This window comes from Schistosoma mansoni, chromosome 2 (genome assembly GCF_000237925.1).
Source record: "Schistosoma mansoni strain Puerto Rico chromosome 2, complete genome".
NCBI classification, from domain to species: domain Eukaryota; kingdom Metazoa; phylum Platyhelminthes; class Trematoda; order Strigeidida; family Schistosomatidae; genus Schistosoma; species Schistosoma mansoni.
Genome location: NC_031496.1, coordinates 28713495 through 28740716, shown reverse-complemented (window position 1 = coordinate 28740716; position 27222 = coordinate 28713495). Strand labels below are relative to the sequence as shown.

At 31.3% G+C, this 27222-nt stretch overlaps 1 protein-coding gene across 1 annotated transcript in view; it reads right to left on the bottom strand.

The window, feature by feature from the left end:
* Positions 1-19238, bottom strand: part of Smp_143600 (putative normocyte-binding protein 1) — a gene marked incomplete at both ends in the record, with an annotated part of 33899 nt that extends 14661 nt beyond the window's left edge. The window contains 6 exons of the mRNA XM_018796296.1: positions 6108-6357; positions 7665-7720; positions 9646-9856; positions 12338-12574; positions 16930-17461; positions 19195-19238. Of these exons, the coding sequence (XP_018650523.1) occupies positions 6108-6357; positions 7665-7720; positions 9646-9856; positions 12338-12574; positions 16930-17461; positions 19195-19238 (1330 nt within the window). The remainder of the gene's footprint in view (positions 1-6107; positions 6358-7664; positions 7721-9645; positions 9857-12337; positions 12575-16929; positions 17462-19194) is intronic.
* Positions 19239-27222: the final 7984 nt, after the last annotated feature.

Below are 27222 nucleotides of genomic sequence, written 5' to 3'. Positions count from 1 at the left end.
CTGAGCCGGACGAAACGGCCGACTAGTGCTTCCAGGTTTTCCATGGTGGTCTAGCTTCAATTGACTCATGCTTTCAACTATGAAAATACTAAATCCCCACAAAACCCCTTCTGATAATAAATAAATACTTCATTAAATCCATCTAATAGTTACCTGTATATATTCACAAATGAAACATTTCATATTACATTGACATAAATTCAATATTATTTGACCATAATTTATAAATTGTTGAAAAATTGACTGACCAGTTTGAATAGTAACATTATCATTATTATTATTATCATATATCCAATAGTTTTTTAATAATTGAATTTCATTTAGAAAATTTAACATAAAAGATGTGATCCGCAGATGATGATCTTGATCATGATCATGAACAAACAATTTAAAATTATAAAAATTTATGATCAAATTAAATTTTTCATTTATTTGTTGTAAATAATTAACACATCCATATAAATAAATTAATTGATTTAAAATTTGATAAAATTTAATTAAATTTTCAATAATTATTGATTTTAAACAAATTAATAATTGATCATTATTACTATTAATAGAATAATGATAATCTATAATATGATTATTATATAATTGATTATTAGTAAAATTTAATTTTTTTAAAAATTTATTCAATATTTCATTTGTTTTAATTTGATGAATAAATATTTTATGAAAATTAATAATTTTATTTAATGAATGAATTTGTGTTAATTTTGAAATGGATAGAAATTGTTTAGTTCTATTCTTCAATGATATTAAACGTAGATTAAAACTTTTTCTTAGAGATTCATCAGTCTAATAAAGAGAGAGGGAAAAAAGAATTGATGATTATTTTCATTGTTTATTTTTTTTTGGATGAATGAATGACAAGTTTTATTCATGATAAACATTTATGAGAATCTATGAAGTAAACTGATATGTTTTGCTGATTGAACACTATACTCGGATCGTAAGCTAGTCTCGTAATCCCCAAGCTAGAATTAAACTGCGACTTGAACACGAGAGAAAAGGCACATTGGTTCATAAATAGTCCTCAAAAGTTACCCTTCATAATTCTCTTCGGGGTATAACATAAACAATTTGAGTTAATATTTTCTAACAATAAATTTAACTTTCAAGTCATTCATACATGAATAATTTCGAAAAGAAAACTTTATCAATAAAATTTCTGGTGAATAACAATGACGATTGAAAAATACTACATTGTTAGAAGAGAGCCAAATAACTTATTCATCAAGTATAGATTTATGTTCTTGGCTTTAAGCCATACTTCAAACGCGAGATGTAGTGATACAACCTAGCTATGCAAGTCAAAGTAGGTGCTAGGGGGAGGGTCCGAACTCTATGTGCCTATTGGCTGTCCGAAATGATGGTTTACTTTCAGCCAAAAACTATAAATACATACATACATACATACAATTTTGTACTATATTTGACACTGTTTGGAATAACATTCCGTCTATTTGTCCTCTGTCTTCTGATTTTGCGACTTGGGGGGGTTCTAGCGTTCGAGTGCTCAAGTGTTGCGCGACATACTAAGAATTTAAGCTCTAGATATAACATTTTCTAATTTCCAATGGTACTTCATCCGACATCAATCTATAATGAATACAACCTACAAATACGGATTTCATTTATTACTTACCTTTTTTATATTCAATAATTCAGTAAAAATATACTTTGAGAAAAAGTTGTTTTCTCCATTTGTATACATCATCATCATATCAGGATCTTTTATATTGAACACTTCAATTTCAATAAATAATTGATCAGAACATAATTTTAATTGTTGATATTTATGAACATTAATTAATAAATCTATTTGAATATTTTTCAATATTTCAATATATTTTTTACATTGATTAATTTGTTCTAAATAAGTAATTACCTTATAAGTAATTACCTTATTATTATTATTATTATTATTAGTAGTAGTAGTAGTAGTAGTAGAAGTATTAGTATTAGTAGTATCTTTATAATTTATCCACAATTGTTGTTGTTGGTGTTTTTGTACTAAATTATATAATTCTAATAGAATAGGTAAATGAATTTCTAATTGACGATATACATTCTGAGCTATAACATAAAGAATGATATCAGTAGTATCATTAGATTGAATAAATTTAAAATCATAATTATAAAATCTTTTAATTAATAAATGAAATGAATTTTGAAAAGAATGAAGTACATCAAAAATGACTGAATAATTTTTCATTTTATTCGATAATTGTAAAATATTTTTTATTATAATTTGTTGATAATCATATAAAATTTGTTTATATGATAAAAGATTATTATGATAAATTTTAATAATCCATTGACTTAAATTAATAAGACGGGAATAATATAAATTATTTTGATGATAAAATGATTTTTTATTTTTATTCAATTGTTCAATGTACAATTTTAAATTGTTTAATTGAATTATTTTTTCATTTACACAAAAATCATTAATGATTAAATCAATTTTATTGAATTTTTTAATATTTTGATATAAATTATTATTGAAATATTGATTTGATTGAATTTGATGAAATTGTTTTATATGATAATTAAATTCATTATTTTTTAATAGAATCCATGATATTAAATCATTTAAACAATTTTCTATTAATTGAATATAGAAAATTTGTCGATTAAATTCAATCAGTAAATTATAAATCCATTCAATGGTTAAATCCCAAAATAGTTTAAATTCTTTATTCCAATATAGATTATTATTATTGTTATTATTATTATTATTGAAAGATTCAAAAGACCATGATGATGTATGAACATTTATAGTATTTAAATGTAGTAATTCATTAGTTAATGAATGACCTTCAGATAAAATAGCTCCACATATAGGTATTAAATTTTTAAAAGATTTAAAAATATTTTCTATCCAACTTTTATAATATAATAATCCATCTAAAGAATTAGCAGAAATTAAAATATTGTATGATACTTGAATTGGTGATATAAATTTTAGATCATTCATAAACTGACTGGTTTTATTAGTTTCTAATAGTAGGTAATCCAATTTGAATTGAGGTGGATTTGGCATTGGTGTTTCAGGTAAACGATTCCATAAGTTTTGTATATGTTCTTTATTGAGTAGTATATTGGAATTTAGAGAAAACAAAATAAACAATTAACTGATTAAAAAGAGTTATAAAATAGCATAAAAGTTTTTTTAATAACCATGACTGATAGGTGGAGACTATTTATTTAAGATCGAAATAGAAACTGCGACCAATCGTTAGAGATGTTGTATGAAATGACTAAGAATTGGTTGCAATGACACAGATAAGTTTATTTTATTATCTTCATTTAGATCTTGTATCCCAGTATTCCTTCATACATAACTTCTTATTGAGTTTTCTAAAGTTATATTCACCAAAGTTTAGTCTTTTTAATTATTACTGATACTATTATTATTTCAACTCTTCTGTTATCTTATATTGTTAATTTCATCTCGGTGCGTTGGTTTACTGTGGTAACTTAGTTTAAGTCATATTTATGCTATGCTCTAGGTTGATTATAACTGACTGATCTCAGTTAAATCTACAATTGAATTGAATATCTTAAATTTTCCAAGCAAAACACACAACTTTAGGAATTAATTTTATCTTCAATTTTTAATTTAAAGTAGTCTGTCGGATAAATCAACTCTCATGTTCAGTATCACTACATAGTAAATAGCGTTTTTAATCCAATTGGTACTATGAAACCAACTAACTGAAGAGCATTGGAATTGAGAATGATAATAAGAGAATTTCATTGTCATTTAGTAATTATAAACAAGTCAGTGGGTTTATCTAGAACAGACGAACGGTATAGAGCGTTGAAATATCTACGAATGAATTTTTGATTATCACCTAATTTGATTCACAGTTTAAAAATAATCTAAATAATAACATATACTGTAGTGAACAGAACACGAGTGAGAACAATCTAATGTACTTCACTCAAAGATTACAGACTATGTCACTAAAATCTGGCAACCATGCAGTAAATACTTAATTTGCAAACAATTAATCAATTGTCTCACTTTTGACCATTCCTTCTGCAAATATCAGTCCATAGTCTCCGATTATTATTTTTCACGCATTTTCATACCAATTCCGTCCTGTTCCAGTTCTCTCCTTATCGATCTTCTAGTGAAATACATTCAATGCTGACCATCGTTATATACTACTTGTGTGGATATAAGTAACCCACACCACAATACAATTAAAATAGTAAGAGGTATTACAGATCAGCTCACTTCTACATCCAATAACTACTGATAATGTTGTATTGAACGGCAATGAAAGATGCCAAATCAAACCATCCAGCTTAACACAACACAATAAAATCATTAGTATAATACTATCACATAAAGTCTTGTTATGAAATCTAGGAAGCATAACTCAACCTCTTAGGATTCATTCACGTAAACCTACTTCTATTCAATTTAAGAATTAAACTCATAAAGTGTTCATTTCATACTTTGTTTTTTAGTAAAATGATGAATAACGATGCATCAAAACACAGATACAGACAGAAATCATTAAGCCGGGAAAACAACAGGATGAGTTTTCACTCTGTAAACAATACGATAATACAAACATGCTACCGTCTATCATAAATAATAAGTTTAGTATTGTGATTTTTTAAAGATGACTGTGGGTTAAATCCTTGTTATAGTAAAATTGAAAGCCAACAAGAAAATGTCAAGTAAATTGATTTCAGATGCGAAAAATAAATAAAAATTGTTTCAGAATTCCACTGTTAGTCAGTTCCAAACATTGCCAGAAGGTGTAAAGGAATACTTTGTATAAAGAAAACAAATACTCCATAATTACTGGTCCAATATATAAGTTTAGTTGATAGTGTTTAAACCACTGTTCTATTTCATTTTCTGACTAGGCACACTAGGCAAATTTAAGTAAAGGGTTTAATTAATTCAAAAATATGAGTGAAGTGAAAATTTAAATTTTCATAGTTTACCATCAAGAATTGATCTTGATTAAACTACCATTGAAAACCAAGAAGTTATGAATGTACGTCTTGCTTTTGCAGTACGCATCCACGACCCTACCACAACGGATCTCATCCATAACCTTCCGTTTCACACACAAACACCCAACCTTAAGACCAATGAACCAAAATTTGATAGTGAACATGTTATATCCTAACGAAAAATAAATGAATGGTAACTTCTAGTAGTCAATCATGGACTATTATTAAGTATATTCTTATTGTATAACTGTTACGTAACCAGATTGTATATATTTATATTTCTGTTATTATAAACTTTTATTTGACCTATTGGCTACTATTATACGATTTACTATTCTTAAGTTATTTACAATCTATTAGTTACAGTCTCTTACAACCACTTCTGGCTTGATCTTATATATGATGTGGTCTGATTTACTTGTATATAAACTGTGTATGTCTGAAATACGATTCATATAGTGGAATCTGAGATTGTGTTCTGGACTCAAACGGGTAGGGCTAGGTGAGAAGGACTAATAAAGATTCAGAGTTGACTTCAGGCTGCCCATACTAGTTAACGCGTCATTGGTTTGGCACAACGCCAAGGTCTTATAATTCGGTGTTCTGATTGGCGATCTTGTCACGTGATAATTAACAGTGGAAAAGTTGGACATTCTCATCTTGACGAAAAACTGGTGGAGCTCTTGCTATGTTCAAAGAGGAAATGATCATTAAATGGAAATCTAAACATCCATTTAATTGCTAAGTCCTAAAATCGCTTTAATCCAAATTGTATTTTCATTATACGATTTGAAAAATGATAACAATCAATGGAGTTCTACCTCAGCGGATTACAGTATTTCACTGTTAACCACGAAGTTGTACGACCAAACTACAGCATTTTGAGCGGCCGGGTAGTTATTAGATATTACAGGGAAATTTTGATAAGGTTACCTGGTAGTGTTAATTAGCATGGCATGAATGTATCAGTACTATGAAATACAACACTAATAAAAAGAAAACCCGTTCGATATTTTTAATCAAACAAAACTTATACATATCATTAAAAATTATCAAATTTGAAGTAGATTTACATTAAAAGAGAAAAAAAGTAATAACATTCATGTTGAACAACGTACCATTGAACCAATCCACTTGAATGCTTAATCGTTTCCATCGGTCTAGTAGACTGTGACAGTTTGCAGACCATATCATTAATTTTTGATTTAAATCCAAACCTCGGTTGATAAGATCTGTAATTTGTTGTTGTTGTTGAATATGTGATTTACATTCTTCATACTGCAGTGGTTGATTATCCTCTGTCGTGTTGTTGGATTCGTTCAGGAGATGTAATCGATAGCAATAAGAATAAATCTGAGAAAATAACGCCTATGAAAGTTTAGAAAAGAAGACGAGTTGTAAGATGAACACAAAAGTAGAGAATGATGATGGTGATAATAATAATAGATTCTGAAAATTATAACAGAATTCACACCAACTTACATACACAGCCAAGTCGATGCGAAAAGAGAGAAAACGTTAAAAAAGAAAACAAGAGTACATTATTCGGACAGATGTTATGCAACAAAACTTCTCTTAAGTGAACAAAATTGTGAAATAGTTGTTTAAATAGTATAATATGAAGCATACAGTAGTTCACTAGACCAAGATATTTTAAGGTATAGAAATATTAACGGAATATACACCAAAGCAATCATTAATTTGAGTGGAGTCGCCATCAATAAGCGAAATAGTAATGTGTAGTGAACACAATCAGATTTACCAAGAAGGTGGAATAAATTTAAAGTCGTTCACCTGTTAGATAAATTCAATGAGTCACATTTAAATAACTTCACCTTGATAACTGTTTTTGAGGCTTAAGTTGTGAATATTTGTGTAATTTTATCATTTCTAAGCTGAAGTATCCTTGGTTGTTACTGGTCGAAATTTGTTTAAGAGTCAATTTCAGTAAAAGTTTACATGAAAATATAATCATTCCTGTAAAATGTCTACAGAAAGTAAACCAAATTCCTAAACATTGAGTCTTGAACCTAGATCATCGTTGATTTAATTGTGTGACCTAATTTCAATGAAATAATCTTTTGTTTCTACAGTGATGGATTGAACTTTGCAGTATTGTAGTACTAGCTCTGATAAAGTATTAAACGCTCTTAGTACTTGATTACGTATAGATTGTAATTATGCAATGAATTGACCAAACGTGTTTTTTTTAACTGTTATTATCATTATTATGTTTCGTATTTGAAAATATATCTCTTTTTAAATATGTCTCACATCATGATTTTATGATTGTGATTGATATCACTTCATTTCATTTAACCCCTCTATTACCTTTGATTATTGTAACAAAAACATTTTAACGGTATAGGGTTGTAAGGATTGGTAAATTTTTGATCAGAATCATGAACCGATCAATGTTATACCACCATTGGAAACCTGAAACCACTGGACGGCCGTTTTATCCTGGTATCGAGCTATTCAGAAGTGAGCATCCACGATTACGCACACGGGATTCAAACCCAGGACCTTCTGTCTTTCGTGCAAACGCTTAACCTCTGAACTACCGAGCCGATATCCAACGACGTTAATATTTAACTTTAATCAATCCATGACCATGAGCAACATTTCATCCATGACGACGACAACAACATTGAATTAAATCTAATTCAACTTACCAAATTCTTATTATATCTATTTTCTAATTCTTTCATTGTTAATACTGGTGTATTAACTAATAATTCAATGGTGATGAATAAATATTTGAAAATGTGTAAAGTTTTTAATAAATTCTTAGTTACTAAGGTTTTCATATAGCTACATGGATTCATGATGTTTAGATTATTCAATTTATTATTAGACATTATGACATCATCATCATTATCATCATCCTCATCATCATGAATAGGATAATTTAATTTAACATTAGTTTGTATTGTTTTATTGATATTTAATAGAAAATTATATGATTGATTAAAACAATCAAAGAATAAATTTAATAAATTCAACAAATTTATTGAATATTGATTAGAATTATATTTATTTAATAAATAAATAGTAGTAAATTGTATTGAAAATTCATTAAATTGTTGATTGTTTGATTGATATAAATTAGATGGATTCATTTGATTTAAAATAGGTTGTAAGTTATGGAATTCATTCAATAGAATCATCTATTTAAAATAAAATAATGAAAGAAAAATTAAATTATTTTTGAAAAAAAATAATTATTTAATAAGAAGAGGTTTTGTGGAGATTTCAGTATCCAGCGGTGTTAATGTCTATCGCTTAAGTGCTCTGGAGCGAGACTGGCAGGTTAGGGGTTCGAATCTCGCGAGGCAGGATCGTGGATGCGCACTGACGAGGAGTCCCATAATAGAACGAAACGGCCGTCCAGTAATTCTAAGTTTACCGTGGCGGTCTAGTTTCAATCGACTCATGATTTCAACTATGAAAAACTATTTAATGAATAATACTATTTAAGGCTTGTAGTTCCCTATTTTTTAAATGATCTTAGAATTATTCTACTGATTGGTATTGTTGCGTGTCCGCACGTCGGGATCATCAATTATGTAGTGCCGTGCTTCGCTAATCGTTCACCCTGATAACCGTTATAATACAAATCTTAATGGTGTATAAAATCAGAAGGCAAAGAGAAGCGGCAGCTACAGTTTTATTGACAAATGAGGTAGGCCAGAAAGTTATAAGCACATGAGTAAATATCAGCGAGCGAAAGAAAAATGACATGCATTAGAGATGGCGGGTAAACCAACTCGCTTTAACCAAGAGTTAATCAATATTTATACACAGATAAAAATAAATGACAGACATGTGATAAATAGGATAACAAGTGTACACTCGCATACGCTCATATAAAAAATAGTCAGGGTTAATAAGTGAATAATTAACAAGGTGAAAACATGACTCAAGATGGATAGGTGAATTGGCTTGTCCAGAAGCTAGAATAAAGTATATGAGCTTAACATATCAACCGACACTACAGTATGATGAACGATCAGATTTTGAACTGGATAAGATGGAATAAACAACAACTATCTTACTGATCATCTACAGTTTATTTATAGACTGAATATGATCGAACTCAGATAACATTAATTCAAATAGAATTATTTCAGCAATAATAATTAAACATTATTCTTTGTGTGTATCTATCATTTTAGTGTTAAATTCATTTGATATTGTTTGTTTGTATCTTCTCATTGTTGTTAAAGACTACAATTGACCAGTCTCTTGTTGGTATATGTGCATCCTGTGCGGAGTGCCTTGATATTGCCTTAAGTTACAACCCAGAAGCTTCGGTTCATAGAGCAAACGCTTAATCTCTAGACCACTAAGCTGGCATTCAACGGCGTTAATGTTTAACTTCAATTGATCCATGATCTTGCACAACTTTTTGTAGATTTGCTTAACTACTTTATATTATAAATAATATATGAAATTACAGTTAATCAGTAAAGATATTTAAATCATACAATGGTAGAAATCTTACCAGATTATTGTTATTCGAAGCATTCATGAAATGATTCCTAGAATTCTTTTTAAATGTATTCTTCATTCGACTAACACTATACACACTTAATATATCATAAATAAATAACAATGATTTGTAAGTAAAATAGAAAATAAGTATTAAAATACGTGAATACATCATTTCTATGCATAATAAATCTGTTGTTTTAAATAGAGTATACCATAAATTTGGTAATGGAAATGGTTGATGTTCAGAGGAGGATAATTTGGACAAATATTTATTTAAATCTCTAATTGATAAATAAATTTCATTAGTTAATATGATTAATTGATCAAATAAATTAGAGGATGTATTTTCCAAATAAATAGTTACCATATTCTATAAATTAAGAAAAAAAAAAGAGTAAAGGAGATGAGACGACTGAAGTGTTTTATGACAACAAAAGAAAAAAAACACTTTACATGACGAAATGAATTTAGTTAAATGACAATTGAAAATAGGGAAGTATTCGGCATTAATGGTACTGTAAAATGATTGTACATTATCACGAATCAATTGGAGTTATAAGTGTAAACCATTTTATTTAAATTCAGCAATCTCAAGGTTGAGTATTCCCTAGGAGACATGAAGGTCGTGTGTTCACCCACCTCCCTTCATGGTGAGGTTATGGATGTGCACTGTTAAGTCCAATACTAGGATAAAACAGCTGTCCAGTGTTTTCTAGTTTTCAATGGTTGTATAGATAGAATCAATTCGCGATGTAAACTAGAAAATCTAAATATTTCCATAAAACCCTTAAACTAGAAGCGAATGCAAGATTGATTATAATAATCAATTAGGTGGACTGAAGAGATTAATTCAGAAGTAAGTAAAGCTTTCAGAATGAATCAACTGGGACACATCATTGAAAACAAAAGGGCACTTCACAAGCCTTTTAATCTGTTAATGGGCTCCTCAAAAATATGCATCCACGACCCCGCCAGATATCAAACGTGGGACTTTCAGATCTCTTTCTCTTGGTGGGCATTGGCTAACATCCAACAGTTTACATTATTCGATTATAATTGATTCTCAATATAGCGTTGTCGCAATTGAATGATATCAGTGGTAGTAAATTGCTCAAACTTCCGGGCTATCTATCATTCTGCAGTTATATGATAAATTTTCCCGTTTTACCTTTCTTTTAACTTCCTAATTATAAATGTCAATCACATGTCTTCAAAGAGCTTGAAACCTATCGTTAGGCTACTTACTGAAAAGTTCGAAAGGAACCACCATTAAAGTGATTGCTACTTTTTCCCACTAGTCTGTTGTTTAAACAAGCAAATGACGTTTATTAGATAGCGGGTTTTGTGGAGATTGTAGTAATCTAATAATTGAATTTATGAGTCCATCAAAGCTAGACCATCATGGGAAACCTGGAAACACTGGACTGCCGAAGAGTCTCATACTAGGACGAAACGGCTGTCCATGTTTCCCATGGTAGTCTAGCTTTAATCGACCCATGAATGCATCTATTAAATAACATTTACATTATACTGTATGCAGAAATAAAATATCACTGGGATAAAACTAGTCAGAAACATTGTTAGATGAAGACGAATAGTGGATTATCACGTATTGTTTAAAAAATATTCTTTTATATATATATATATATTTCAATATTTAGTAGTTGAATTGATAATAATATAAAACTTATCATAGTACTGCAAATTTTGTATTGTGAATTATTTGTTGCAATCATACATATGGTATTTTAAAAAAATTTATTTTAGTGCATTTCATGTGAGGTAGGCAAGATGCGCGTTTAGTCCTGTTCCAAACTCGTCAAATGAACGCATCTTCAGCATAACATCGATACTCAGTGAGACTCAAACCCTATACTTTTTGTTCCAAACGTCTAATGGATTATCCACTAAACAACAACGTCCCGATAAGACTTCTAGTTGTTCAGCAGAGATTGATTTCAGTTGAAGTCTTGATGACTGTTGCTGTTCGTTTTATTACTATTACTAAATCAGATATGATTGAATAACATCAATTGAGAATTCTTATTAGAAAATCGACAATCCATTTAGCAAAAGATTACTGTTGAGTTGGATGGACAACAAAGATTAGTTCACTGTAAAAAAGGATACTGAACGGAGCTTCAGTGTTTTATATTTTTCCTGTCAGGTGATACCCATCAGTGATGAGATTCTTCATACAGAAAGAATAAAAATTATCATCATTGGGATAGGATAATAGTGTACCTATAATCTTCCCTTAACAGTTTCAAATGGTGAAATGTCAATACACATACATTTGAACTGTAGTTCTTCAATTGTATATTCCAGAAATATTTTTCAACTGTCAGTATCTTTCAACCATTTCAGTAGCTAAAACTTTTTTCATCAGTCATATAATGGATTAACTAATCCCGATGTAGTTGTTTCTCCATTTTTTTTTCAAATAAGTGGATAATGGAAAAAACCACACCCAAAAACTGCAATGTTTCCATTCCATGCTTTAAAATATTCCGCACCGTGCACGTGAGTATACACAGTTAGCATTCATAGCTATTTAGTTAAAATAAACTCAAAACAGGCTAGCCTACAGATGGGAAACTAGATTGCTAAAACATTTAAGCAAACTTTTGGGAGCCCTTAAGAATGCCTAATAATCTAGAAAAAGGTTGAAAATACCTCTTTCAGTTAGCATTCAATGGAAACATTTCATAAACCTATCAAATGTGAGAGATTTCTGGGAAACCAGTAAGAGTTTAGAAAGTCAGCATTGGGTGTTCAAGTACCAGGCACAAAAGCATAGACTGCTATCAAGAAATTATCAATAATTGAATATAAAATTCAACAGACTTACATTATCCACCAATTTCATGAAATCATCATCTAAATTAAACTGTTTACTATTCATTTTCATATTTAAAATAAGTTCGTTAAAATATTTCCATATATTTGTTAGATTATGTTCTATCAATGTTAGTTCATTTTGTTCAATAGTAGTTAAATCATTTTTATCAGATTCAGTATTGAAGTATTTTAGCATACGATTTAAATAGATTATCAAAGGAGAATGAAGTGGATTCAAGATAGATAGCTGGGTTTCATCATCATTATTATTATCATGGTCATCATCTAAGATATTATGATAGATATTCAACTCACTCTCTGAATTGTTTTTGTTAAAATTGATTAAACTCAATTGAAATCTCTTGGTAATCTGTAATAAATTCTAGAATTGTTCAAGGTTGTTATTTGGAGGAAAAACAAACAGAAAGGAAACGTTGATAAATTGGATTAATGCGGAAATTAATCCATACTACGAATGTACTACTAATAATAATATTCATAATAATAACAAGGTAGCATACCAGTCACTGAGATTTCAGAATATAATAAAAAAAATAAAACACTAGAATGAAGACTTTAAACAAATCAGTGTTATTATTCTTACCATCATAATTTTGAAGTCGAACATCTTGTTGAAAATAGAACGATACATACTAATGGGGAATATCTTCACAAAATGTAACTTTGTGATCTCAATTTCCATTTAGAAGAAAAAAACAACGTAATCTAGTTACCGAGTGCAGGATTTATTTAGTCGGTTTTACGTTATATCTTTTTGGCTGATTATTATTTGAACCAAAGTAAGTGAAGGTTGAGGTTTGATGTCGTAACTCAGACGTTGAGATGTTGATATCTTACAGTTAGAAAAAAATGACAAAGTGACGTCATTGAAATATAAGCATAAAAACTAACATCCGTGGGCAGTTTAAAAAACATTTTTAAATACAATTTAGTTCACTAATAGTAATACCTTCGCATAGAAACTAGATAGTTCAAAGTTGCACTTTAAATTAAATCTATAGTGTACACTTCTAATTAGCCTTAAACTACACTGATAGAGCACTAGTCATTCGATATTCTCTACCAAATGAAAGTTTTACAAATGATTTATTCACCTTGAAGAATGTTACATCACCAAAAGTCTCACCCATTTGATTTACAAACCTTTTCAAAACTGTTTAATACCAACAGTGAAAAAATTCATTTTAAAATAAAAGAAGGTATTTTATAATATTACCGTTGCACATTATTTAAGCGTTATCGTGTAACGATTCGTATGACCACTGTCAAAATCCCATTTATTTCATTAATGATTTATGTAAATAATGTACTTTGGTAGCTAATCGAAAAATAAATACATTTAATTCTAATTAATTAACCTTTATAAAGCTGAGTTATAAGGTCCTTTCCTTACAAAAGAACTCAGTAAAGATTTTGGACAAAATATACTACAAAGACAACATTGTTGTATATTACAATGACAGTATTTAGGTGTATGCAGACGTCATTCACATCAAAAATGCAATAATTTTTGTCGTTAAACTGAATATTAAAATTTGGACTAGGGCCATGACGATTAGCAGTCAAGTGTAATCACTCTATAACTAACATTCTTTACAGAGGTAAAATATAAAGAAGATTGGAAGTGAATGATCTGAACAACCAGGATTAGCATGTTATTTTCTTGGTTGTATTATAAATTACTACATTCTGATAATTGGTTAGAGAAACTGTGAATAGTAAAAAAATCAGTGCTCACATTATACAACTTTGAAAGCAATGTATGCAGTGAACAGCCATTCAACATAAAACTGGCACATTTTTCTGTACTACATGAGGATAAAGATGAAGCATCAATGTCATTGGATATGTGTGAATATGATGGGACAGAAGCGTACAAACTTTCCTCATGAGAAGTTTCCTTCACTGAACCAAAATAGTGATCTTCGGAGTGGAGCTGTGTAGTACATCTATCCTCCAACTTGTTTTCAGTTTGAATAATTGTATTGTTTTTACTACAAATCCTGTGGAAAGATAGCAAAGTGAACCAATAAATTGCTTTGAAATTAAAATAGTCATATTTAGTACCAAAAGTTCAAATTCAAATGCATTTTATTCATTCAAATTTAACAGTGCATTATCTAATTGAATACGTGGGTTATGGAGATTGCTGAAATTTATCACAGCCACGAACCAACCTATATTAAATAACCACTGGAAACTTGAAAGCACTCGATACCCATTTGGTCCTTATGTGGGACTCTTTAGCAGTACACATCCACGACCAAATCTAGGACCTTCGGTTTTGCGAGTGAACGCTAACCATTACTGATTGATATTAGAGCACAATTCTTTTTTGATAAAATCACTTAAAAATAAAAAACGTCTTCCGCCAACAATTTACCAGTTATCCAATAGTCAACTTAACCTTCAAGTTCTCATATATCCACTAATAAAAAATTTGACTCATTTTAACTACCTTTTTGTTTATTCAAAAAATTGTATCCCTGAATGGATGTAGGAAACAAGAATACCAATTTGGAGGTCTTTACAATAAAATAACGTATTAATTCAATTTGCTTCAGTTCTTAACCATGAAATTAGCGAGAAAGATATTACGAAATGTTCATGGTCAGAAAAGCCAGTGTACGATTTATTTTTATTGTCTTAAACGATCTTCATTCAGGATATCTTCTTCACTTCCGTCTACATACTAGAACAACAATGAATAACTGATTAGACTTACTATCAACACTGTTATAGTTATCTTTTGATTTTTCAAACCAAGTTGTATTGTAGAGAGTCGCGTATGTCGGAGACGGTGGTTTAGAAGACATGAAACATATCATTTGCCTTCACTGTGGAAGGTTTACTATTTCATCGAGCTACTCATTCTATTTAGGATTTTGTATCTAAATCAACATCATTTAAACCGACAGTTCGACTAAACCCGATCATTGGACAATTATCTTTAATTTATGCATATTTTTCAAAATATGTAGAACAAGAGTAGATTTTTGCCTAGTATACTCATTATATGATAAACAGTCATATCAAAATAAAGCTTATTATGGTTTCATGTCACTCACCGCCGTAACTACACTAATCACCAAATCAAATGTATTTGATACCTATGCGGTTACCATACGACAACCAATTTATATACAAAACCTAATCTGTTTTTATTCCAGCCTTTGACAGAATAACTTATAAAAGATATCTTTAGCTGAAATGTCAAATGATAAAGATCTGAGTTTTCGATGTAACTCATCGACTATTACTGTTAATGCGTACCATACTAATAAATTTTTAATGTCTTACTCATATTCCTGGATAAAACTTGAAAAATTCTCTATCAATCTTTCTTTCTTAGTTGTCCAGTCTTTTAAAACATGATTATTATCATGTGTAAGATTGAAATCCTCGTCAAAACAGATTGATGTAGGCTACAAAAATGAAAATTGAATAAATCAACATATCAAATGAGAGTATTAATGAAGAATCGTTTAGTTAATAACTTTAAAAGTTAAAACATATTCAGAATGATGAAAAATTTAAAGAAGCCAGTCATAGTGTAACTAAAATAAACTTCACATCTACCATTCAATGATAAGTCTCATACACTAAATGTTTCAAACGATTAATCTTTTAGCCAATTATACCTAAACTTTGGAAGTTCTCAACATTTTAAACTTGAACGAAAGTTATCAAGAAGAAGTTTAATTTTCAAGGGTAGATTAACCACAGAAAATAAAGGGGGTTATCAGTGACTATGGACTTTTAGAAACTTCTGGGAAAAATGTTAACATTCATAACGATTTTCGATACTTGACAAATTAGTAGAATAACGGCAGAGTATATTAGATTGGCTTTTAGAATTCATAAGAATTTTCCCAGATCGCTGATTACCCCGAAGTGATTTTTGATATATTTTGATTTCTAAGAGATTTTTGAAATCAATCAGATGAATATCTTAATCCAATGACATCGATATTATTCTACACAGTGAATATTCAGCGAGAAATTAATGATGTATGAATGAAGCTTTTAAACTCAGTTTCTAAATTATTGGACATTTACTAACATTACACTTTTATACAAATGGAAGCAAAGATGTGGTGTAGTATATGACAATGGTCAGGCAGAGAATGTATTTCACTAGAAGCTCGATAAGGAAAGAATGGAAACGAAATGCAATTAGTATGGAAATGCATGAACAATAATAATCGGAGGCTGTGGACTGATATTTTCAGAAGGAACGGTCAAGATTGAGACAATTGATTGTTAGTTCGCAAATTAACTGTTTACTGTATAGTTGTCAGATTTTAGTGAGATAGTCAAGAAAGTTGATATCAATAAATCCTCAGATAAAATAAATTCGGTGAAATAAAACATAAACGGAAAACACTCTATTTTAACTCATGAAATATATATTCAAAAATATCATTTGTATGAAAAGATGGATGGGCGTTAACAGTGGAATTCGAGATGCGCGTTTCACCCTATTTGGGACTGGTCAGCTGGATGCACCTGCACCCTAGAGTTGATATTCACCTCTGAACTGGAACCCAGTACAGACCAAACACACAAACAGATACTTACGGATGTCATGATTTTATCAAGTGAACTATTCTTTGAATCGATAACTCCCGGTAATGTTTCTTTGATAATTTGTGTGCTTATTTCTTTGAAATTTGAATTATTTTCTTCATTTTGTGAATAACATAAAGTAGATGAAGTTGATTCAGAGCTTGATGATTGTATGGAATTCCTGGAATGCTTAAAATTAGGAATTATATCAGTAATTAGTGCATCATCGTTTCTAATCATTTTCTTATCCTTGAGGAAACTTGACGAACGATTCGACAACAGATTATTCTTCCTTAAAAAATATGTTAAACTGATTGGATGATCTGTATTAATTTCAGTAGAATGGGAACTTGATAATAATGATGATGATGAGTTGGATCTTTTACGAAATGTTATCTTTACAGGAGGACATTTTAAAGTTCTATTAGAACATAAACTTTGAGTACGGTAACGATGAATGGAAGGTGTATAATTCCAATGTTGTATAAAATCAAATTGTAGTTGATTTAATACAGTTAAACGACTACGTAGATTGGTTAAGCGACTAGAAATATAGATTTTGGTAAATAAATGAACATTATAATGTCATATAAACACCTTTTAAAACAATAAAAAATAATGATATATTTGTGTTATCTTAATGATCGTGCATGCGGGACGTGTATGCGCACTGTTGAGGAGTCCCATACTAGGATGAAATGACCATCCGGTGCTTCCAGGTTTTCAATGGTGGTCTAGTTCAGATCGATTACTACAATCTCCACAAATACCCACGTTGATAATATGTTAATTGGTAGAAATAAGAATTCCTGATGTTTCACAACTGAGTTTCAGTCACTTATTCAGAGACTAAATAAGTAAATATCTGGTACTAAATGGTATAAAAAGAATGAGACAAAATATTTATTTCAATTGAAACTTAAAAATAAATTTTGATTATGTCAATATAATGTCACTTTTGAATAAGGTGATTATTCTGTATGAGGATATCACTGTGCATATTTGTGCAAATACTAGTGAATGTGTAAAGCGTGGAATTTGTAATGTGAACAAAAGTTGAAGTATGTGTATGTGCATTAATGATGTGAAGAAGCTATAGAATCAAAATGCGGTTATTTGGACAGACCGTTCAAGTTGGATGGATAGTCAGACTTTCAATTATTATTGAGGGTGGGGGAATAAAACCCTTAAACGAAACGCCTTTCTTTATAATTGGAAAAAAGCTTTCGCAATCATTTTGACATTTTTAATGTTGATATGATGGTTGTTAAAAATAACATGTACTACCATTATCGATTTCATTTATAGATTCTTTAGTTCTACAGGGTGATTAAGATGTCTTTTTATGTAGCTCGGGTGTTCCTTGGCACGAGTTCAGATTTAGCGGGAAGACTACATAATATAGAAAAGAACACAATCAATGCGACGTAATCTGTAGACACAAAACCACGTAGATGTGAAGAGAAGTCTTTTCAATTTTTCGAACTATAGCATTTCAAAGAGTTTTGGTGGTTTATAGAAAACTTGAATTCTTTATGTTTTATCAAAGTGTGTTGTAATTCTTATCTCACCGTGACATTAAGGTAAAACTGTGATACCGATCCACGATATTTCATTTTAATTTTTCTTTAGAGATAAAGCGTTCCGTTTTAATACGTTTTTAATCTTCTCAGGAAAATTATTAATTATCAAAATAGTACTGAAAGTAGACTATAATTCTGGATATTTTTGTTTTGTATTCTATTTTGTGAATTTCAGAACAATGTAGAGAGCTTCCACTCTTTTTGAGACGAAATTTCGAAATATTGTATTTTATGGTAAGTACCTTCACCAGTGAACACGTTGTGTTTAAAATTCTTGGCTAGAATCAAGGCAATTTTCTGCATAGCTCAAATGTGAGTTTCCTACACTTGGGATCTACTCTATCGACTGCATATCCTATGACATTAAATTAGAATGTGATTTATTTGTTGAGTACAGGTTAATGTGTTCAGCTTTAAGGCAGACTGTTTGTGTATGGATTAGTGATACTACCCACTTATCCAAACTGACGTACAAGAAGAAGTGAGAGAGGTTTCGAACACTTAATCTACTAGTAGAAAATTGAGTGATTAAACTATTAGATGGTTGTATACATGTATATTTTTTCCGATAAATTTTTATACACAAACTAACAACTTTAGAAAAAATGATAAGATTAGTTAGTCGTAACATAGAAGCTGAAAAGTGATATTTTTACCAAGACAACTAAAACTCCAAAGGTTTTGTTTGAGATACCTAGTAATGAGTTTTAAACTATGGAAACATATTTGGCCAAACATTTCAAACAACTCGAAAATAAATCTAGATTAACAAGTCATGTAATTTGACTAAACCACAAGTCTAATAGAAAGTGCATGAATCAGTAAGTAGCACCACAAAGAAATTAGATATTATCGGAAAGGGTTTTTTGGAGATTGTAGCAAATTAATAGTTGAATTCATAAGTCTATTGAAGCTAGACCATCAGGGAAAACCTGGAGACACTGGACGACTGTTCCGTCCTAGTATGGGACTCCTCAGCAGTGCACATCCACGACCCCGCACGCGGGATTCGAAACTAAAATTTTCCGTCTCGCAAGCGAACACTTAACCTCTAGACCTTTGAAACAGCATCCAACGGTGTCAATGTCCAACTTCAACCAATCCACGATATTGCGCCACTGGAAGTTAATTACAGGTGTATACATGATAATTATCAGAATAGTGACTTGTAAAGATTGCCGAGTATTATCGAGACCAACCTAAGTTAGTAAAGCATTGAAAACTAGGAAGCACCAGTCGGCTGCTTCGTAAGGTGTAAGGGCGACAAAACCACTACCAAAGGTGGCTACGCAAAATCATGAATTGGTTTCGTTTAGTTAGATGCACCATTGGATGCTGTCTCAGTGGTCTAAAAGTTAAGAGTTCCCCGACAGACCTGAAAGTTATGAGATTGATCTCCTGCAAAGGAAAGGATATGCACCGCCGAGGAGTCTCATACCAAGAAAAAACAGCTGTCCAGTGTTTTCTAGTTTCCAATGATTTACAAAAATGCATTGCAATCACTAACCTGACTATGATATCCCTCACTTGCTTCAAATGCACCACAAGAGATTCATACAAAGGTTCTATATAAATTTTCGTCTCTTTCGTATAATAAATATCCATCAAAGTGTATGTATCACCACTTTGTTTGATAGCTTGAAATTCACCTTCTACTTGATTTATCCAGTAGTGAAAAGCATCCAATATCCCAATATAATCCTAAAATGAAATTTCAGATGGGAGAAAGTTGAGGGAGCAAAAGCTGTGAGAAATTTCAGTGAAAAAATAATGATGATTAGATAAATGGTTGTGAATGAAGTTATCTATTGGAAAATGTTGTGTAAATGAAGAATTGTTTTCATCACAATTTGGCACAAGTTCAAAAACCACGTAAACATGATAAGAATGGCTTATTGTCAGACTGAGCAACGAAGTAGAATTAGCCTTCCAACCAATAGATACAATTCTAGTGAATACAATTCTATGACTTAATACCAACAGAGGCTATAGTAGCTATAGCTATAGTGGCTATAGTATACAAGTAACTTTATATCATAAGCATCATATTTTGACGTTACATTGTAAGTGGTCAGTAGAAAACTTGACTGTGACCACTGTAGTCCAATCCGTGTCAGGTGTGAGACAGTTATCCATCCCAAGCAATGGACGAAGTGTTGCGCCGTTAGATGTTGGCTCAGTGGTCTAGAGGTTAAGAGTTCGTGCACGAGACTGAAGGTCTTGGGTCCGAGTCCAGTGTGAGGTATCGTGGATGCACACTGGTGGGGAGCGCCAAACTAGGATGAAGCGGTCGTCCAGTATTTTTAGGTTCCCAATGGTGGTCTGGCTTAGATCGACTCATGATTTCGACTGTGAAAATACTACAATCTCGATAAATCCCCATAATAAGAAAGCTTGGAGCCTAGATTTTCTGGTTAGCTGGTATTCATCAACAAGGTGAACCTTTAGTCTTGTTGGGACTAATGCTTTTCATATAAAATGAAGATCTCCATTGTCTAGCACCAATCAGTGTAAGTATCTCACTTTTCCTCTGCATGATATCAGTCATTCCTCTCCCTAAATAAATAAATATTAACGTCGTTTGTTTCATACCACCTAACGCTAACAACTATTCAATGATTACTCTAATCCGATCATCAATTACATTATCAAGAATTTACTAAAAAGTATTCCATCTTACTTTTATTTGTTTTACTGAATAGAAATCGTTTGAGATCTTATCAATAACTGACTTATGGTAATGATCATATTCCCTAATTAAATATTCAACTCGATTCAATAGATATCCAATACAGTTAATTTGTCGTTCACAATAAATCACATTTGATATTATCATCTGATAAATATCTAAAGAAAGGCAGTTAAAAACACAGAAACGAAATTAAATACATGAAGAAACAAATTCATGAGAAAATTTTTTTCATCCAATCTGTATTGAAGTAAAATATTTTGGTACATAACGCAGTGACAGGCAATCAATTCCTATGAAGGCTAGATTTCATAGTACTAGTAGTAGTGGGTAATCGCCATTAATCTTGATAGAAATAATTGTAGGGATTCAAAACCGTGTCACCATGCAGCGTTACAACTAAAACTATCACTACTGAGCTATTCAGATTGTGACTATCGTCCTATCGAAGAACTGAGATATTCACACTGATATATTACAGAGTCAGTAACTAATGTTATATTTGCTTTGTCGTGATTTAAGTTCAGTCTAAGGACTAGACAAATACGATATAAGTTACTATTTAGTGGTTAATCACTGTATTTAAACATTTGATGTACAAAGCTTTTTTTAAATACTACTTCAGGGGCAAATTCATAAATACGTACAGCCAAAGGAACAACCGATTAGGGTCGGCCACACATGACCTTTTTGTGAGTAGTTTTGTATGTGTTAACACTATACATTTAAGACCGCACTACCAGCTATGGGGATCTGTGTGGCAAATCGAGGTGTATTATTTTCAAGGCTGCTCTAGTTTATCCATCTCCCTCCATTGTGGAAAGGTAGCATCGTTTTACTTGATGGTATTTTGAGTTAGGAAGCTTACTGCCAATACACTCCTGTATAGTCTACAGTACAACTTTGCTCTCAGAACTTATAACGAATCGACTGCAGTTGAGAATCTGGACCATTCAAGTTCGATCCGGTATTCTGAATCTGTCATATATAACAAAATATCTAACAGACCTGACGTTTGCCTCCACATTAAATTGAAGGTGTACTTTTCTGAGTAACCTCAAACTAGAACGAGATATTTCTTTAATCTTTCTTAATTTCTAATTATTTTCTGATTTTTGACGAATACCACATTCATTCTATCCTTATTTCTCGATGAAATACTGAAAGTTTTATATACCTATATGTTATAGTGGTCTAAGTTTGATTGGTTCATGATCACAATTAAAACCCAACAACCTCCACAACCTCATACTGTTACAGTCTGCTATTGGAGTGATTTTTTCTTCCTCTTTAAGACATTTACAGTAAGTAAATAAAACCAAATATAACTTACTACATAGTTCATTATTAATCAATTGCTTCGACTCGTTTGTAAGTACGTGTTGTATGGTCATTGAAATTAAGAAGATTGAGTCGTATTCAATAGCTTTGATAAATGATTCAATTTTCTAAGAAAAAAAAGAACTCCATTTTTACTTTAAATTGCACATATAAGTTTTTATATTTTATGTATGAAGGAGTACCAAGACTCAAAATTTAAAGGAAGATAAAAAAAATGAGTGGATCTGTGTAATTTACATTCAAAAACAACTCAGCATTTCTTATTTTGTTTAAACACAAACATTAGTACATGGAGACACCGAATATGTATGCACCACACTCTGTCATTCAATTTGTGTGAGGGCTGGAATACTGATCAAGTGCCCAAACCGAATTATATGGTTTTCTTAATGGACCACATTCCAAACCTTTGATCTTGAGATTTAATCCATAAGTAAGTGGAGCAACGTTATCAGATGCAGATCTATGATGACGGCGACGAACAAAAAGTTCATACTCCATTTGTTCGCTCAGTATCCTAAAGCCCCTGTGAACTATTGGTTTGGAATCACGGCTTCTGAACTCCCCTAAGTAGATCCTCCGTACCCACCACCAACCCGGTTAAAGTGCTGGACATTCGCTTTCCATCCTCTCAATTTCACAGACACTCCTGTCTCGAGAAGGCATTGAGTAGGACTTCCCTGGTAGTGGCTGTATACGCGTGGCCATGTGAGTGTTTCTAGAGTCAGGGCGGACTCTTCCTACCCTTGGCCGTACCAGTGAAATGATCAAGTGAATAATACTAAGGTTAGGGGCAACGCAAAATACTGAAGATAGTAAATTAGTTACTAGTATTTGACCACAGATGCCTTAGAAATATTGCTCGCATCTGCTGAGATCCTCGGGTGAGTGATAGTGGGGTTAGACGCAGGTTATTAGGGGATGATGTTAAGTCAGTTGATGAATCTTCATCTACGTGTTACGTGTGCCTGAACACCAATTACCACGACGCGCTATGCTGACTAGTGTAGGGGATGGTTTGAAGAATGTTAGGGTAGGCCAAACCAAAACGTAGCATCAGTGTTTGAAGTCACTTACTTCTAGTCTGAGCCATGTTGGTAGATGCAGACTAATTGGTTGGGGTCCGTGTGACCATCGTAACCAATGGTTGGAGACTCTGGGTGACATGGCTCAGAATCGATCACAATGGCGTAGGTGTATACACTCTCCGACTTCCCTTAAACAGTGAGGTTAAAATTGCTTCATATCTGTCTTTCTTCCTGTACTATATCTTTATACAAAATCTTTCTTTAATATATTACCACCATTAAACTAACTACTTCTATGAATCCGGTGTTCATCTTGTTGTGCTAATGAGGTATGACAACTTCGACCGATGCATATGTATGCCTAGTTCTACGTTGTAGCTCACTAACTGACTGACTAATTAACAACTAATAATCATTAATAATTATAAAACTTACTTTCAATTGTTTAAAATATGATTTTAAAAATTGTTTCATATTATTTAAAGATGTATAAACATTCATAAATGATGATTGAAATGAATAAGAATCTATCAAATAATCATTATGAATATCTTGTTTCATACAATATGATAACATTTGTTTAATTATTTCAAATTGTACTTTAATAAAATTTAATTTTTCAAAAAATAATTTACATTGTATATCATATTGTATTAAAAATTCTCTTCGTTTAAAAGTTAAACTTCTAATAGAATAACAATGATTTTGTTGTTCAGATGATTGATCTAATATGTTATTATGAATTAATGATGAAATGAATAAAATAAATGGATTATTAAATGATTGAATATGATTATGATATAATTCTAGATTATTTAATTCTAGAAATTTCCATTTTATATAAATTATTAAATTGAGATAATGATTTGGATCTTTCAAAATTATTGATTTTAACTCAATGGAAGACATATTTGTAATTAATTGTAATGCTTCTTCACGAAGTTGATAAATTTTTGAAGTATTTAACTTTTCAAAAGAAAAAAAAGAATGAAAAAAGAAAGATAAAACAAAATGTTATTTGCTAATGAGAAAGTAAACAACGATCATAATTGAAGTAATTTCTATACATTTCATCTGATATTGTTAGATCTTTGTTAAGGTAATTAATAATATGAAAAGGATGAATAACAACTGGAATGAACTGGAAAGGATTATCCAGGACAGGGTTGGATGGAGAATGCTGGTGAGCGGCCTATGCTCCTCCGCGAGGAGTAACAGGCGTAAGTAAATTAATAATTTATCATAGATTGTAAGATTTATCATTTTTCAATTGTTAATTTTCTGAACATACTTTAACTATGATTACCAAACAAAAAGGGGTAAGAAACAAACTCGTACACATAATAATAAACATTATATTATTTGAATAAGGTAGAGGTTATTAAGAATCAATAACCTAATCAGATAATGTGACAGAATTTTAAGCGATAAGTACTAGGTTATATTCCTCCTAAATACCTACTACGGCCAAGGGTGGAAAGATTCTGCTCTGCCTCTCGAAATGCTTTTATATAGCCACTACCAGAGAAGTTATGCTCACTGCCTTCTCGTGTTAGGAATGATGTTTACGAAATTAAGAGGATTAAAACCAGATATCTAGGTTGGTAGATAAGGAGAATCCATCTAGAGGAGTTGGAAACCCTGATTACATACCAATGTTGCACATGGGTTCAAAGTTCTTGAGGGATATAAACTATATTTTTGGCCGCCAGCTACATTGGGCCCGAATCATCTAATGTTGTCCCACTGATTTGTGGATTAGGCTTCTAGGTCAAAGACTCGGAGAGTGGCCCTCTAGGAAAACCACCTGCTTTTGTTTGAGCGCCCAAACAGTATCCCAGCCCACAAACAAATTAAGTGGTGGGTATTGTGCATATATATCTCGGTGATTCTTTGTACTAATGTTTATATATTTTGAATCAATAAATAATAAAATAAATTGGGTCCGATCTTCAGTGTGGAAATCAATAGTAGGATACAGTCAAACTGAGTCTTTGGGTTTAAAAAAGGACGAAAGACTGTATTGACAAATCATAATCATGAAACTCAATGCAAATATACACTCTGAAGGGAAACAACCAGAAACAATTTGATATTCTCTTCTCATTTTCGACGAAGATAGTGATAAAATGCAGTGTTCTGAACATCTCGAGTAATAATTCAAAACTGTTTAAATAAATCTCCAGCTTTTTGGATATAAAACATTGCTTCAGAGACTACGAGGAGGTCCAGTTCTGAGACAGTAATTGGCATAGTCGTGTGTGTTGTTCAATTACTTCAACTTGTAATTTTTCTAACAAATCAAATCACACATTATAAACAGAGATGGATGATGACTAACAATGGAATCCAAGACTCATGTCTCGTCCTATTTGGGACTGGTCAACTGGATGCATCTGCATCTCAGAGTTTATGTTTACTCCGTGACTCCGACCTAGTACCGTTCGCTTCAAATGCTATCACGTTATTCAATTAGCTACTGAGTCCAAACAACTAATACAACATGAATTGCGCCACACCACGGTTTGAAACAAAATATAGAATGTTGGAATATTTTTTCGTAGTCTTTAAATATGATTTAGTGAAATTTTTCTACCATAGAAACAAGACAATATGTTTGAACAGTAGTTACAATCAGTCGAGTAATGATTAGTCTCAAATGTTCGTGATGAAGTATGATGAGAAATACCGAAAAAGGATCTGAGTAAATAATCGTAAGAGGAAGCAAAAAACAAACATCTACACAACTGATGCTCAAAAATAATACCGCTCCAAAAAAAATCACCCAAAGGTTAATAACGATATTTAACAACAGATTTTTCTGCAACAAAATTAGTTCCTCTGTATATAGAGTATGATCAATGAAGATTGTAGAGCACGTATAACTGTTCGAGTTTGAAATACAAAGAAGTTGCGTAACTGTATCTTTTCTTAATATGATTCAGACTCGAATCTCGCGAGTGAGTGATCGTGGATGCGCACTGCTGAGGAGTCCCATAATAGGACGAAACAGCCGTCCAGTGATTCCAGCTTTTCCATGGTGGTCTAGCTTCAATTGACTCACGCTTTCAACTAGACTGTACATTTTGCGAGTAATTGTTACCTGTTGAAATGTAATTTTCATTTTTTTAAAAATCATTTTAATTATCTAGTGTTATTTACAGATCTCTGTTATAAGCATGTTAGTGTAGCACAACGAGACATGATGAATGAAAAATACTAACATTGAACACGTTAGAGATTAAAATATAATTTCTAATGGAATTAGACTCTAATATGAAGTACTCATTAAATTAATGGTGAAAATAAAAGTAGCTGAATATCCTGGATACACCACAGTTATCGAACATTGGAAAAGATATAGATCATATATCCATCGTTCTTAATAAATAGATCATTTTTTCATAGTTGAAATCATGAATCAATTGAAGCTAGACCACCATGGAAAACCGGGAAGCACTGGATGGCCGGTTCGTCCTATTATGGGACTCCTCAATTGACTCTTCAATTGACTCATGATTTCAACTATGAAAATACTAAATTCTCCACAAAATCCCCTCAGATCATTTTTTATTTTGTTTATACTAACTAACATTTAAGTGAGCAAATTATAAAATAACTTACATCATGGTTAGCAGAGATGGATAGTGGCTAGCAGTGGAAT